At 45.4% G+C, this 16,173-nt stretch overlaps 1 protein-coding gene across 26 annotated transcripts in view; it reads right to left on the bottom strand.

Annotated features, from left to right (window-relative positions):
- Positions 1–16,173, bottom strand: part of GRAMD1B (GRAM domain containing 1B) — a 260,660-nt gene that overhangs the window by 104,784 nt on the left and 139,703 nt on the right. The window contains exons 1-2 of one of the 26 annotated variants that reach the window (XM_078339734.1): positions 3,780–3,901; positions 3,099–3,174 (exon numbers count right to left, since the gene is read on the bottom strand). The exons of 22 other annotated variants lie outside the window; for them this stretch is intronic. In XM_078339734.1, the coding sequence (XP_078195860.1) occupies positions 3,099–3,174; positions 3,780–3,792 (89 nt within the window). In that variant the 5' untranslated portion in view covers positions 3,793–3,901. Of the gene's footprint in view, positions 1–2,113; positions 2,348–3,098; positions 3,175–3,779; positions 3,902–16,173 lie in introns of those variants that run through there. 3 more of the 26 variants (XM_078339743.1, XM_078339744.1, XM_054241661.2) reach the window with 3 other exon arrangements.

Below are 16,173 nucleotides of genomic sequence, written 5' to 3'. Positions count from 1 at the left end.
GAAGGAAGGAAGGAAAGGAGGGAAGGAGGGAAGAAAGGAAGGAAGGAGAAAAAAGAAAGAAAAGAAAGGAAGAAAGGAAGGAAGAGAGGGAGGGATGGAAGGAGGGAGGAAAGAGAAAAAGAAAGAGAGAGAGGAGGGAGGGAGGGAGGGAGGCAGGAGAAAAAAAAGCAAGGAAGCAAGAAAGAGATGGAGGGAGGTGGAGAAAAGAAAGAAAGAAAGAGAGAGGGGGAGAGGAAAAAGAAAGAAGAAAGAAAAGGAGAGGGAGGGAGGAAGGAAGGAGGGAGGGAGGGAAGGAGGGAAGAAGGGAGGGAGGGAAGGAGGGAGGGAGGAAGGAAGGAAAGAGAAAGAATGAAAGAAAAACAAAGAAAAAGAAAGAAAGGAAGAAAAGGAGAGGGAGGGAGGGAGGAGTGAGGGAAGGAAGGAGGGAGGTAGGAAGGAAGGAAAAAGAGAAAGAGAAAGAGAGAGAGAGAAAGAAAGAAAGAAGGTAAGAAAGAAAGAAAAACTCTCAGGACACAATTCATCTGCATATCTTAACACAGTAAGGTCAGGCTATCACATGGCCCTAGTCTGAAGTGCAACCTGAAAAAAAAAAGTAGGACTGTGACAATGCAGTAAAGTAACAGAACCTCAAAATCCAGACTCCAGAAAGTGAAGTCACACCTCTAAAAGCTCTACTCCAGGAACTGAACAGAGTCTAACAGGGAATGTCGTCATCAAGACTGACCACACCTCCACCAAAAGCCATTTCATTCCAGGGTAATTTTACCCAGCACATTGTGGCTAGGGGAAATTCTGGGAATCATATCTCCGAAATAAAAGGGGAAAGGCTGACATAAGGGGATGCAATTTCATGTGTTTAGACGTTTAAAAAGTGACAGTCAAATTGTATGTAAATTACTTACAAGCTGCTTTTATGCATTATCAGAGATTCCGGGGCATTGGCCTAATATGTAATTTCCTTTTGTACCTGGGCTTTGTACCTAGGCTATGCAAATAGGCTCTTTATGGGAGCATCTTGATCAGTTAAAAGTTCTTAAAGTCTTTTGAGTAATAAGGCTTCTGGGGAACTGATGGAAGCCATGGATACTCTCCCCAGGAGAATGTAAGGAGACATAAAATTCTGCCTACCAATGAAGGGTGCTCCTGTTAGCCATCAGAGTCTCTCTTGGTCAAGGTCCTGAAAGTAAGTGCCAAGTTCAGGAATGACCCATCTCTAACATCTGATTCTTTCTTTTTCTTTTTTTTTTTTTTTTTTTTTTTTTTTGAGACGGGGTTTCTCTCTAACATCTGATTCTATACCTGCTTAGATCATGTGCAATCTGGACTAAGTAAGATTAGGCTGTTTCTGCCTCTACATGCAAATACAAGCTAAACAGACCTTTCCAAACTAACCACAGACTAAATCCCCAATATCCACAGACCACACCTTTTCCAGAGCACTTGCCGTCACCATCCCCTGAGAGCCAGCCAGTTGATAACAAACCACCTACAACTTCAAGAGCTAGTTCATTAGAGGATTTGCAAGACCCTGGTGAAGACAGACAACAGCATTCCCACCAGATAGCAAACTGCTTGCAGCAAACTGTTTTGGATACAAACCCAGCTGCAGATGCCTGCTTTCATGGCTGCCACTGCACACTGCCAAGGGAGTACAAGCACCTTGCACCATCCCATGTTCAAAGGGGCTCTTTGGATGTTTGTGGAAGAAAGGAAAAGAGAGAGGAAGGGGAGACAGAGGAGGGAATGGGTCCAGGGAGACCTGTTCTCATTTTGTTTGCTTTCTCTGGCTCCTTTCTAAGAAAACTGAATATTTGGAGTATCTGTCAGATCTAAACTGATTAAAACAATTTTAATTTTCACCTTTCTGCCCCAACCTCAGCTTTGTAATTTTCACCTTTCTGCAGACCAGGAGATGAAAGTCTAGAGAAGTTAAGTGACTTGGATCTGATCACACAGCCTGTAGGGCTGGGAGGAGCAGAAGACCAAGTTCTATGATTCCCAGAGACATGCCCTAACCACTGTAACACATTCCTGCCGGTTCATGCTGGCAGCAAACTTGCCGCTTGGGCCTCCCTCTCATTCTCTCTTCCATACACAACACGGGGTACCCAACCTGCTCCAGAAGTCTGAGCCTTGTCCAGTCTTCCATCTCTGAGAGAAAGGAGACCCTGCCATCTGGCCAAAAAGCAAGGCTCCCAAATGAAGGGCTGAGATATTCTGGAAGGACTACATATCTCTCCCTGCACCCTGGAGCTGGGGTTGGGGCTGCACAGACTCAGCCTCCTTAGATGCCCCCATCCACTCCCAATGGCTCTAACTCCTTGTTTGGAAAAAGAGACAGAAAAGCTAATTTCAAATGCAAGCAGGAGCCAGGAGAGATTTGAAAGCTATCTCAGGAACGCCCTCTAGCGTATCCACAGGGTTCGAGCGGCGCAGTACCCCAGGCCCCATTCCCCGGAGGTGCCCAGGCCCGCACTGCCATTGGGGCATCCAGCGAGCAGTGGGCGGGGACAGCAGCAGCATCTGCCACTCACATAGAAACTCCTCTCCAATCCCAAGGCCAACGTCTGCTGCAGGATGAGAGGCAGTCTCTGCTTTTAAGATTGTCCAGCCTGCACCAACCCCACCCATTCCTTATACAACAGGGAGAGAGAAAAGAGAAGCAAACAGAAGGTTAAAAAAAAAAAAAGTGTGGAGGTTGCACAGATGGATCAAAGGGCAGAGAAGAAGCAGAGGAAGAAGATGGAGAGGGAGAGTCAAAGAGGCGTAACTGAAAAAGAGACAGGATAAAGAGAAACGAAAAATAGGGCAAGGCTAAAGAAAAAGACAGACATATAAGTGAGTGCAGATGAAAGCTACAGATACCTCCACCTCCCACCCTGCACCCCTCATACACCCACTCCGACTTCCAAGCACACCAAGGTGGGGCATGTGCTTTGTAGGACCTGGCACCTCCTCGCCTCTCCTGAGGTCTTGGTGCTCACAACATTTCCCTCCACTCTGACACAGCCCCTGGATGCTCAGGAGTGGCGGGCTGAGGGAGAGGAGGAGAGAGAAAAGTGAACCAAAGGCAGAACTCGCCAAGCGAAGCCACTTACGCACAGTGCGGCCGGCAGCATTTCCATCCTACCTTTGCTGTCGCCATGTCAGCCGGCTCCATGATCTCTGCTTGGCCTAAGGAGCAGCGGCACCATCCAGAGAGAAAAGGCAGAGTCACAAACGTCCACCCAGGGAGAACAAACCACCCCTCTGGAAGGCTGGGGAAAATAAGACACCTATTTCTACACTCTGGCCCCCTGGGACTTCCTGAGTTTCCGGGTAAGAGTCACAGTCTAGAGGTCCCCAGCAAGTAGGGGGCCCTGTCTCCTGTCTCCACAGACGCCCAGGAGGCTGAGTCAGGGGCATCTCCCCTGGCCTGGTACTTCTTCCCAGGAGCGAAGTGTGGGTTTCCCCAGGCTCCCCCTGTGAGAGGGAGAGGGCACAAGATGGAGGCCTGCCCTCCCATCACCCCGCCAACTGGTACCCACAGGTCAGGATGAGGAGGGCATGTGGGAAGAGGCCAGCTGGCAGGTAATGAGCAAGAGCTGAGGGGAGCAGGAAGGAAGAAGGTCAGCGGTTGGTGGGGAACAGGCAGGTGTGAGAACCTCAAGAAGGTGCAGGCACTCGGCTGGAAGCAGAAAGGTGCTGTGCAAAGAAGCGCCGGAGCCACAAAGCCGGAGCCTGGCACAGCAAGGTGGAGAATGCAAAAGGAGAGAAATTCGCCCGGTGAAGCCACTCACCTTGCAATAACATTCAGACTGACTGAGGCCTACACAGGAGCCAGGAGCGGGCGGTTCACACACCCCCACTCCACTCCCAGAGACTCAGAGCCTCTGTCTAAAGGTACATGAGAGCAGCCGGCAGCCTGGCTGGATCTGCAGAGGCCCCTGGCTCTCTCCGAGCAGCCTGATTGGAGGAGCAGGATGACTTCATCCAGCCCCATTCATCACTCTAGGTTTCCTGCCCAACAGGGACAGGCCGCTCATTTGCAGTGACTACAGCTTCCTCTCAGGCCCACTTTAGTCGGGCAACCTGGGATAAGCTGAGTCCATCAGGGGCACCCAGGGGAAGGGGATCAGAGTACCCCAGCCCTACAGGGAAGATGGTAACAGGCTGCTCACACTGTCAAGACAGTGCAAGGATTCTACTTAAAACACAGTACATATATTCACTGTGTGTGTTTGCAGTGCCAGAGCTGGCATCCACACCACAGAGCAAGGCTCCTAGAAACTGGCAAGAAAACAAGGTGTACACTCTGGGAACCGTGATCTTGACAAAACAGGAAAATAAGCCCATCCCAATCTTTAAAGATCTTTCCCCCAATCAGAAAGAATACACTATGGAAAAACTCCCATGTCCTGAGGCATCTCCAGGTACCTCCCTCCTGTCATTTTCCCCCATCAGCTCCCCTATAGCAGCCCCTGAAACATGCTAATCTATCTTCTGTTAAGGACATGGGTTCTTTCATGCTTGTGATCTCACATCTACAAAAGCCTACAAGTGGGCCAGGTACAGTGGCTCATGCCCGTAATCTGCCTGCCTTGGCACTTTGGGATGCTAAGGCAGGTGGATCACCAGGTCAGGAGTTGGAGACCTGCCTGACCAACATGGTGAAACCCCATCTCTACTAAAAATACAAAAAATTAGCCGGGTGTAGTGGCGGGTGCCTGTAATCCTCCCAGCTATTCAGGAGGCTAAGGCAGAAGAATTGCTTGAACCCAAGAGGTGGAGGTTGCAGTGAGCCAAGATGGTGCCACTACACTCCAGCCTGGGTGACAGAGCAAGACCTCGACTCAAAAAAAAAAAAAAAAAAAAATGGGCTACAAGTGAATGGGATCTTACAGTTTCAGCTCCTGTTTTACAGATGAGGAAACTAAGGCCCAGATAAAAGGCCAAAGGGTTAAAACAAGAACATCAATCTCCCAATACTCATTTCCAGGTAGACTTTACCCTCAGAAATGGTGAGATCCTGAGATAAAAACGACCCCTCCTTATTTCCTCTTTCCTTTCCTCCCCCACACCTACTCCCAATCCAGCCCCCAGACCACAGGAAAAAACCAACAAACCAAGTGTTAGATAGAGTAAAACAAAATAAAAAAGAAAGCATGGCCAGGCACGGTGCCTTACACTACCTTACACCTGTAATCCCAGCACTTTGGGAGGCCAAAGTAGATGGATCACCTGAGGTCAGGAGTTCAAGACGAGCCGGGCCTACACGGTGAAACCCCGTCTCTACTAAAATTACAAAATTAGCCAGGCTTGGTGACGCGAGTAGGTAGTCCTAGCTACTTGCCAGGCTGAGGCAAGAGAATGGCTTGAACCCGGGAAGCAGAGGTTGCAGTGAGCCAAGACCATGCCATTGCACTCCATCCTGGGCAACAAGAGCAAAACTCTGCCTAAAATAAACAAACAAACAAATAAATAAATAAATAAATAAAATAAGACAATAATTTTGCGATCATTTATTACCTTGCTTCTATTTAAGTCTGACTTTATAACCAAACAACTCAATCAGGTAGATCAATACAGACTAGAAAAGTTTTCCAAAAAATTGATGACACTGACAACACAGTACTCACAGGTCTGGCTTAACACAGGAACAATAATCGTGATAACTCTCATTTGTACAGTGCTCCACAATTTGCAATGCATTTCTGTTATAGTTTGAATGTCTCTTCCAAAAATCGTGTTGAAATGTAACGGCCATTGCAACAGTATAGTATTAAGAGGTGGAACCTTTAACAGGTAATTAGGTCATGAGAGTCACCCTCATGAATGGTTTGATGCAGTTATCCTGAGAGTAAGTTGGTTATCATAAGAGTGGGCTCCTTATAAAAGGATGAGATAACCAATTTTCTTCCTGTCTAAGCCACTCTTTTGCCCGTCTGCCACAGGGTAACTCTGCACAAGACCTCTAGATGCTGGGATTACACTTTTGGACTCCCCAGCCTCCTGAACCATGAGCCAAATACATTTCAGTTCTTTATCAATTACTCAGCTTGGGTGTTCTGTTAGAGCAGCAGCAAACAGACTAAGATTGTTTCCAAATTCGTTACCTCCTTGGATACTCAGAACACTGTGAGGTCAAGACTGTTTCCCCCATTTTAAAGATAACTAAACGAGATTCAGAGACTTTAAGCAACTTGTCCAAGGTCACACAGTCAGCAGAGCAGAACTGAGATTCAACCCCATATTTACTAAGTCCTTTCCTTTCCACTAAACATTGTAAAAACAAATTTCCTACCTCTTAACTTTTTCCTCCTCCATCTGCACCCAAGTCCTTCTCCCTATCACTACAGTTTGGTAGAGAATATAAAACCTCAATTTGATACCTCCCTTTGAGGTCTTTCTTTTTTTTAATTGAAGATGGCAGATTATAAAAAATGCATTGTTAAACATTAAGAAACCAATCTTGGGACTATTCAGAGGTTGGTATATACATTTAAACAAATCTCCTGTGTACAGGGAAAATTGCATTTGGATAAAAAGTGTGTATCTAAATGAATTCACTTATATTCACCTTATTCTAATTCAACTACTCTGATTTAAATTGAGGTGAGAGGGAAGGATATATATCCTGACACAGGCACACATCCTGTTAGAGGCACATTTTTTTTTCTAGCCATCATAAACAGAATTCAACACTTCTCCCATTCCTGTTCCATCCTACTCTAATTAAAAAGGTTGAGGATGAGAGTAGTGGAATTTAGGCCCATAGATGGTTTTCTTTAACCTATTGCCTGGTTTCCATATGCCCTAGACTATGGTCTTGAATGCAATAAACCTGAAAATCCATGAGGTTTGCCAGCATTGCAGTAGAGGTAATCAATCATACACCAGCCAAAAACCAAAGGTGTGGGGGCCATGCCAATCTACATGTCATCTTTTCTGCTCAGAGGCCTGTAACGTTTCTTCTGGCTCTTGCTGTGGCTTGCCATCCTCTCTGTTTCTGAGCTGACAGTCAAATGTACAAACACATGGAGAGCAGAAGGCTAGTATCCATGGAGAAGGCTATTTCATCAAAATCACACAGAAATCAGACCCATGTTAATGGGGGTCCACCCAGTCTCCCAAATAACCAAAAACATTTATCCACTCAGTTTTTAAAGAACTGTGACAGAGCCCTGGATGGTGAACATGTGCGTCAGGCGTCAGAAGCACCGCATGCATATTACACAGCCATTCATATGTCTGAACTCAAAGCAGCAGGGAGAATGCTGCTAACTGCAGAGTAGACAACCTAGACATTGAGGCTGGGCAGGAGGCAGGGGAGAACTAGGCTTTAATGAGAGTGGGGAGGAGGAATATGTCCCAGAGCAAAGAAAACGTCAGGGAGAAAGGAGAATGAAAGAGAAAACAGGATAAGAAAGAGGGGGAGGGGTACTAACGCAGATTGTCTAAATAAAACCAATTGAATCCCTACCTCTGCTGCTACTAACCAGAAAGGACTTGATCTAAATAATTCTTCATAACATAATCTCTATTCTATGTAGTTGCTTTTTGCTTTTTGAACTAGAGACCAGAAGCTCCCACTTCTGCAATTTAGGCTCATTTCATTTTGCCGAATATTTAATAAAATACAGAAAGAAATGGCTCTTTATATCATTCTTTCTCTAGGGCAATTATTTCTACTAATTACTTTACCCTGGGTATTACTTTCTGACTCCTTAATCACTGTACTTACACACCAAGTTAAAAAGAGAGAGACAAAAAAAAACAGATGCTTTTGAAAACAGGCTGGAGTGAGTTTTGACAGGAGTGTGGGTGAAGGAGCTGTGGGAAGCAAGCGCCATGTTCTCTAAGGACAGCGCCGAGGCTGGGCACTGCACCTACTTCTTTAGGAAGAGCCTCCATGGCAGCTGCCTCTTGGGAGGTGGGGCTGCAAGGAAACCGAGTGAGGCAAACCCTGGTCACATCAACCTCCTCCGCTGCACTCTGGGATATGTAGTTCTGAGTGACGGGCAGTGCTGCAGCCATGTTTGCATTGCTTATGGAATGTGCGGCTTGATCTCTCTGTCTGTCCTAAGCCTACAAATATAAATCAGATGCTTTTGCAAAAGAGGTGAAATCCCTTCTCTCCAGAGTCTGGGTGCTGACTGTAAACTGAAAAGATGGTGATGAAACAGAAAGAGATTCACAGAACTACAAGGGACTTGAAATAAGAAAGACCTTGAGAGGTCACTGGATGTAGATTCTGTCAGTATACAAAGATGACAGGTTCCCTGAAGAAGGGAAGAGAGGGAGAGAAAGAAAGAGGAAGGAATAAAAAGAGTGAGAGTGAAAGAGAAAGAGGGCAGTGTGTCTTTGTTCCCATGAGGATGTGTATCTGCTTCAGTGCCTTTTTTTCTGCTTGCTAACCATCAACTCTTAGAGGCAGCTGAGCATGAGGAACAGTTTCTGCTTGGATTCTGACTCGACCACTCACCCACCATCTGTGAATCTTGACCAAGTTACTTAGCCCTGTGTGCCCCCATTTCCTCATCTATAAGACAGGGATAATAATATTATTCAAGTTACAGACTGTTACAAAGATTAACGAGATAACATATGTAAAGGGATTACGGTTGTGTCTGGCACATAGTAAATATTACCTAAGAGTTAGGTGTTTGTTTTTCATTCAGGGGTTTGCCACCTGTCTTTCCCTAATCCATGTGACCTCTTACCCCTAGAGCAGGAAATTGTATGTCCTCCACAGAATTGATGATGGTAGAGGTAGAGGGGACAGCAGTCAAACCCACCTGCTGTTTTAAGTGAACAAAGACATCAAAACAAGCTCGGCGTGGTGGCTCCTGTCCATAATCCCAGCACTTGGGAAAGCTGAGGGGGAAGAATCACTTGAGGCCAGGAGTTCAGGACCAGCCTGGACAACAGAGTGAGAGACTACCATCTCTACCAAAAAAAAAAAAAAAAAAAGTTTTTGAAATACTTTTTAAAGACATTGAAACAAAGAGGTGAGACAGTCACTAAAATAAGACAAAAAAAAAAAAGAGGAATAAGGAAATACAACAGGAGAACAGTATCCAACATTAACAGAGGCTTTTGGGAGAGGGGTAGAAAAATGTCATCAAAAACAATAAGAGTCTACACGGAAATAAACAAAAGTCATAAAGAAAATCAGAGAAACTGGTCGGGCGAGATGGCTCAAGCCTGTAATTTCAGCACTTCGGGAGGGGAGGTGGGTGGATCACTTGAGACCAGGCACTTGAGATCAGACTGGCCAACATGGCAAAACCCCATCTCTACTAAAAATAAAAAAATTACCCAGGCTTAGTGGTGCATGCCTATGATCCCAGGTACTCGGGAGGCTGAGGCACAAGAATCACTTGAACCTGGTAGGTGGTGGTTGCGGTGAGCCAGGACTGCACCACAGCACTCCAGCCTGGGCAACAGAGTGAGATCTTGTCTCAAAAAAGAAAAAAAGAAAATCAGAGAAACTGATCTGGTTGGAAGTGGGAGGAAAGAGGTGAAACTGAGAGAGGAGCTGTGGATGAGGAGAAGCCGCCTGGCACAAGAGAAACTAGCATGACGGGAGTCACTGCTGCAAAGGTCAAGTCGGAACTGGTCTTGCTGAGCTGCACTGCTCTCTGGAGAAGTCAGGCTGTTGTATGAGGGCTTGAGGTGGAAGTTTCTGAAGCAGTCAGGATAAAGTGGAAGGAACACAGGTGGTGAGAATTAAACATCAGCTTCTAGCAGAAAAGGAAATAGCTAAGCCTTCGGAGCGAAGGAGACATCAAGAAAAGAGAGAAAACCCTGTCTGAATACAAGTCCTTGCAGGCTGGACAAAGTGGGTGCCATCAGCCTACTTAGCCATCAGCTTGCTTAGGGGAGCTGACACCTCGTGCAAGAATAAGGGCCTTGGCTGGTACCAGTGCTGTTCTATGCCTGAATTCCTCAGGGAAAAACAAGACAGGTCAAAGGAAACCCACCTCCCTGAGCTGCTAGCAATTCCTGAGACTCCCTAACAAGCGACAGAAACCTGAGTAACATTACCTCAGCCTCTAGAACTGGATAGGACAGTGCAGCGCAGTCATTGAAATCTAAAGTCAGACTTCCCAGTTCAAACTCTAGCACATTATTTAATAGCTGCGTAATATTATATAAGTTATGAAACCTCTCTAAGCTTCAGTATTCGTATCTATTAAATGGAAATCATAATAATACTATTTCATAGAAAAATGGTAAGATTTAAGTGAAAATGCAGTAACTAAAAACTGGCAAAATTTAAATGAAAACACGGTAACTGACACAGAATAGGCACATTTGATCAACGTTAACTAAAATAATCTTGTCTTATAATTACTATCCTAGGGGTTTGGGTGGGGTGTTGGGAACAATGGGGACTCCATGAGTTCCCTCAGTCCTCCAAGCCGTCTGCACTTGGTGCCAATGCAAAGCTAGCTCTGGTGCGGTTATGCAACTCCTTCCCTTACCTCCTGTCTCCAGACACAATCACACCACCTCCAGTCAGCAGCTGGTCCCTTGCTCTGTGCTTTCAGATGACAAAGTTGTACAAGTGCTTCAGAAATGGAAAGGATCATGACTGCATAAGGCTGCCACGCCCGGCCCTGGGAGTTTGCTCCAATGCCTGCCTGTACCAGTGTTCACAAACGCCCTTTCACCAGGCTGCAGAGGACTTCAGAGCCTCTGCACCACCAAGGGTTCAGAGTGACAGTAAAAATAATCCCTGTCTTCTGATGGGTCATCCTTCTCATTTTGAATTTTGACCTCTTCTCAATTTAGTGATACGCTCTGTAATACTCTCTCATGATGATGGGAAGTGGCAGAAAGCCACAGCTCCCAGTCAGCCACAGACAGGATCACGAGAGTCAACAACTGATACTCCACAATGAACTGTACTGCCAGATGATTTTGCCCAACTATAGGATAATGTAAGTGTTGTGAGTATGTTTAAGATAGGCCAGGCTAAGCTATGATAGTCAGTAGATTAGGTATATTACATGTATTTTCTTTTTTATTTTTCCTTTTTTTTTTTTTTTGTTTGAGACAGTCTTGCTCTGCTGCCCAGGCCGCGGTGCAATGGCGCCATCTCAGCTCATTGCAACCTCTACCTTCCAGGCTCTAGGAGGTTCTGTCCTGTCCAGTTCTAGAGGCTGAGGTTGAGGTAATGTCACTCATGTTTCTGTTGCGTGTTGGGGGCAGGTGTCTCAAGAATTGCTATCAACTAAGGGAGAATCAAGCGATTCTCATGCCTCAGCCTTCCGAGTAGGTGGGATTACAGGTGCGCACCACCACACAAGGCTAATTTTTGTATATTTTTAGTAGAGATGGAGTTTTACCATGTTGCCCAGGGTGGTCTTGAACTTCTGACCTCAGGCAATCCACCTGCCCTGGCTTCCCAAAGTTCTGGGATTACAGGCATGAACCACCATACCCGGCCTATTAAGTGCAATTTCAATCCACAGTATTTTCAATGTACGATGGGTTTACCAGGAAGTAATTCCCGTTTAGGAGCATCTGTATAAGGGAAGCCACAGGATTAACTGAGCAAGGGGTCAGCAGGGAAGGGAGAGGGGGCGGAGTCCAATAATATTGCCTGACTTTTTTATATGGTACATTGTAAATGGAACCTGCATGCTTGCATCATTCCATCAAAACACCCTCTTTTAGACTGGGGAGACCAGTGATGAAATAAGGGTTAGGTTGGAAGAAGGAAGGATTACCCAAATGGCAGGACATCACTGCACACAGGCCACTGGGAGACCCTCTAGTGACTCATGCTAAAGCCAAGAGAAAAACAGAATAAGGTGGCAAACAGACTACGCTCACAGATCCCTGGCAGTCCAGTAAGCAGCAGCAGCCTCAGGGACTCCTGTTGGAGAATGGTTTACTGGGAATGCTAGTGAGCTGAGTGGAGAAAGAGAAGAAAGGTAAAGGACTTTTGCAGCTCCTGCAAATACCTGTGGGGCTTCACTTGACACCTGCAGAAAGGTAAGACTAATAACACTAGCTCTGTTTTGCTGCATAGGCATGATAGTGAAACGGGCAGAAAGCATCAGAAGGATGTTGTCAAACAAAAGATGTGCTGAAACTTTCTTCCATATAACTCGCTAGTTAAAATTTTAAGGCACTTCTCAAAATCAGTAAGACACGGGAAACATACTCAAAAAAGATAATTAAAAAAAAAAAAACCTATTCAGCCATAAGGCATCTTTAACTAGATCATTCAGAATCACTGGAGTCTCTATTCTCTCCTGGTCAGTTGATTTTCTTGTTCTGTCTGTTTTTGGAGCTTGCCTAAGGATGACCATTAATAGACTTGCTCACACACCTCCACCTCTGGTGCTCCAACTCCAGCAAGTTAGGGAAAAAAGATCCATCAGATTCAGGAAAAAGCAGGTTCTGCACAGACTCCCAAGTGCCTTGATAGTCATGTTTCTTTGCTAGAGAAGTAAGAGCATTGCAAGTAAGAACTTGAGCTCTAGGCCGGCACAGTGGCTCTTGCCTGTAATCCCAGCACTTTGGGAGGCCAAGGTGAGCAGATCACTTGAGGCCAGGAGTTCAAGACCAGCCTGGCCAATATGGTGAGACCCCATCTCTAATAAAAATTTTTTTAAAAAATCCAGGCATGGTGGCATGCACCTGTGGTCCCAGCCACTCAGCAGGATGAGGCATGAGAACCACTTGAACCCAGGAGGTGGAGGTTGTAGTGAGCCAAGATCACGCCACTGTATGTACTCCAGTCTGGGAGAGAGAGCGAGACTCTATCTCAAAAAATTAAAAAGAAACCAATAAACAAAAAAGAACTTGAGCTCTGGAGTTGGACCCATGCTAGTAACAAACTTTGACAGTAGACAATCTAAGCCTCATATAGGAGATGAGTATAGTTTCCCTTTTAGACTTACTATAATGGTTAAATAAGATAGCACAAGAAAAGCACAATGTTGAACACATAATATGCCCTCAAACTAGCATCTATTGCCAGGCATAGTGGCTCACAACTGTAATCCCAGCACTTTGGGAGGCCAAGGTGGATGGATCACTTGAGGCCAGGAGTTTGAGATCAACCTGGCCTACACGGTGAAATGCTGTCTTTACCAAAAATACAACAATTAGCCAGAAATGGCCGCATATGCCTGTAGGCCCAGCTAGTCAGGAGGCTGAGGCAGGACAGTCACTTGAACCCAGGAGACAGAGGTTACAGTAAGCTGAGATCGTGCCACTGTACTCCAGCCTGAGTGACAGAAGAGACTCTGTCTTAAAAAAAAAAGGTATCTATTTTCATTATTAATAATAATAATGCCATTATTACCCTAGAACATAAATATCACTTTTTCACAAAGTACACAGACAGTCTGCATTGTCTTGGATTTACTGGTCACATCTGTAGATTGGTGAAAGCTCCCTATAATTATCAATTTTTTCACTTAAAAAGACCCCTATTAATTGCAGCAAACTCCCCATTGTAGACATGAATCACAGACAAGCATAGAGCCATTTGATATAGGTACTGAAGAAGAAATTTATGGTTTAGGAGAGCATTTGACCTCTTGAGTCCCTGCTTAAAGACCACATCTGTAGGTCTTTTTTTTTTTGGAAATGGAGTCTTGCTCTGTCACCTAAGGCTGGAGTGCAATGGCACGATGTCAGCTCACTGAAGCCTGTGCCTCCTGGGTTCAAGCAGTTCTCCTGCCTCAGCTTTCCAAGTAGCTGGGATTATAGGCATGCACCACCACACCTGGCAATTTTTATATTTTTAGTAGAGACAGGGTTTCACCATGTTGGCCAGACTGGTCTCAAACTCCTGACCTCAAGTGAGCTGCTGGCCTTGGCCTCCCAAAGTGCCGGGATTACAGGTGTGAGCCACTGTGTCTGGCCAAAATATCCTTATTTACAAGCACAACTCTCAGCCAGTTGAACCTATTCATCATTTAAGATGCCTAGAAAAAGGAAACACAGATAATAGAGATGTTTCACTTTTAGAGGGAAAAAAGATGAGTGGGAGAAATTGCTCCCCTTGTGGATCCCACAGCAAGTGTGTAGTGGAGTTTCAAAAGTCAACTAAACAAAGAGTTTCAAAAATCCAACTATAATTCAACTGACTAACTCACCCATCATGCTCACATAAAGAAGACACAAAGGAGCTTTTGTGTGGGGAAGTGGGGGGTGCACTCAAACAACCTCCACTCCCACAGCCCATCTCCCCACCTACCACCATTGAATCAGGGTCAAAATGGGTTTCTCCACAGGTCAGTGGAAGAGCTTCACCTTCAGACCAAGGAGAAATGGCAAAGAAAAAGGAAGAGAGCCAGCATTTAAGTGCTCACATGCCTATGGATAAGAAAAGAAGCACTGAGTAACCTGGAAAGTTGGTGACAGATAAGATGGAATGATTAACTTAATTACATACCCTTCCACCCACCTTTCTCCTTGCTACTGAATGGCGATTCTCAAACTATGCAGAAGACAGGTAAGGGACACAGAAGTTGTGTCCCCAGGTGTTTTAGTCCTTTTTCTGTTGCTATAACAGAATACTACAGACTGGTTAATTTATAAAGAAAATAAATTTATATCTTATAGTTCTGGAGGTTGAGAAGTTCAAGATTAAGGAGTCGCATCCGGTGAGGGTCTTCCTCCCGTGTTACGACATGCAGAGGGTATCACATCGCAAGAGGGAAAGGGCATGTCTCTCTCCCTCTTCTTTAAAGCCACAAGCTCCATCATGGACGCTCCACCCTGATCACCTAATCTAATCCTAATTACCTCCCAGAGGCCTTGCCTTTTAATACTGTTCCAATAGGGTTCAAGTTTCCAACACATAAATTTCGGGGTCACAATCAAACCATACCACCAGGCTAGGTGGCAAAAGGCCCTTCCATGCCCCAGTCCTATTAAATTGTGTGCTGGATATTAGCTAGAGTAGGATCACAGGAGGTTTCAGGGGTCAGTGCATGTTTCTCTTTAGTTTTCATTTTTATTCATATTTTCTTTATCAGCAACGCTTTTGGAGAAAAAACTTGTTTCTCAAAGCATGTTCCAAGACCACCTGCATCAGAATCACCTGGGATATATGTTAATTGTGCAAATTCCTAGGCCTTTCCCAGTCTACGAGACTCAGAATTTAAGAGTAAGTTCCAGGAATTTGCATATTAAGTAACCTTTGCTTGTGATTCTGAACCACATTAAAAGGCTGAGGACCACTGGTTCAGAACCATGGTCTAACCAATGGGACACTCATAAACAAGGAGACATGAACACTTTCCCATGGCCATGGAGAAAGAAAATATTAGGGCATAGCAAGATGGCTGAATAGAAGCCTACACCATTCATTGACCCTACAGGAACAAAAAATTTTAAACTAACTACACACAAAAAGGGCCATAGCAAGAACCAAAGTCGGGTGAGCAATTACAGTAACTGGTTTTAACTTCATAAAACTGAAAGAGACAATGAAGAGGCAGGAAAGAAAGTCCTGAACCATCAGTGCCTTCCCTCCCTTATCCTCCAGCAGTGGATGTGCAGCATGAAGAACCTGTACACTTGGGAGAGGGAGAACGCAGCAGTTGTGAGGCTTTGCATTGAACCCAGCTGTGGTGGCTATGGTAAAAGGCTCCTTCTGTTTGAGAAAAGCAGAGGGAAAAGTAAAGGGCACTCTGTCTTTCACCTTAAGTACAAGCTTGGTCATAGTGAGGTAGAACACCGAGCAGGCTCTTGGGGTCCCCAGGTCCAGGTCAAGGCTCTTGGTCAGCATTTCTGGACCTGCTCTGGCAGAGGGGAGCCAACTGCCTCAAAGGGTAAGTCCCAGACCTGGTAGCATTCATCAGAAGCTGAATAAAGAGTCTTTGGACTTTAAGTGAACATCAGCAGTGGCCTGACAAAACCCCCTGTGGGCCACTGTGGTGGTGGTAGCCATAGGGAGAGGCTCCTCTGGCTAGGAATGGGAAGGGAAGAGTGGGAAGGACTTTTTCTTGTGGTTTGAGTGCCAGCTTAGCTTCATTAGAATAGAACATCAGGTAAATTTCTAAGGTTTTTTTACTTCAATCCCTGGCTCCCAGACAACATCTCTGGACTCACCTGGGGCCTAGGGAAACTAGCTGCCCTGAAGGGAGGGACATAAACCTGGCTGGCTTTGCCACCTGCTGATTGTAGAGCCCTAGGATCTTGGTGAACTTACAT

The sequence above is a fragment of the Callithrix jacchus genome, chromosome 10, assembly GCF_049354715.1.
Source record: "Callithrix jacchus isolate 240 chromosome 10, calJac240_pri, whole genome shotgun sequence".
In the NCBI taxonomy this organism is placed as follows: domain Eukaryota; kingdom Metazoa; phylum Chordata; class Mammalia; order Primates; family Cebidae; genus Callithrix; species Callithrix jacchus.
Note: the sequence above shows the minus strand (reverse complement) of the source record. Positions and strands in the feature narration are given on the sequence as shown.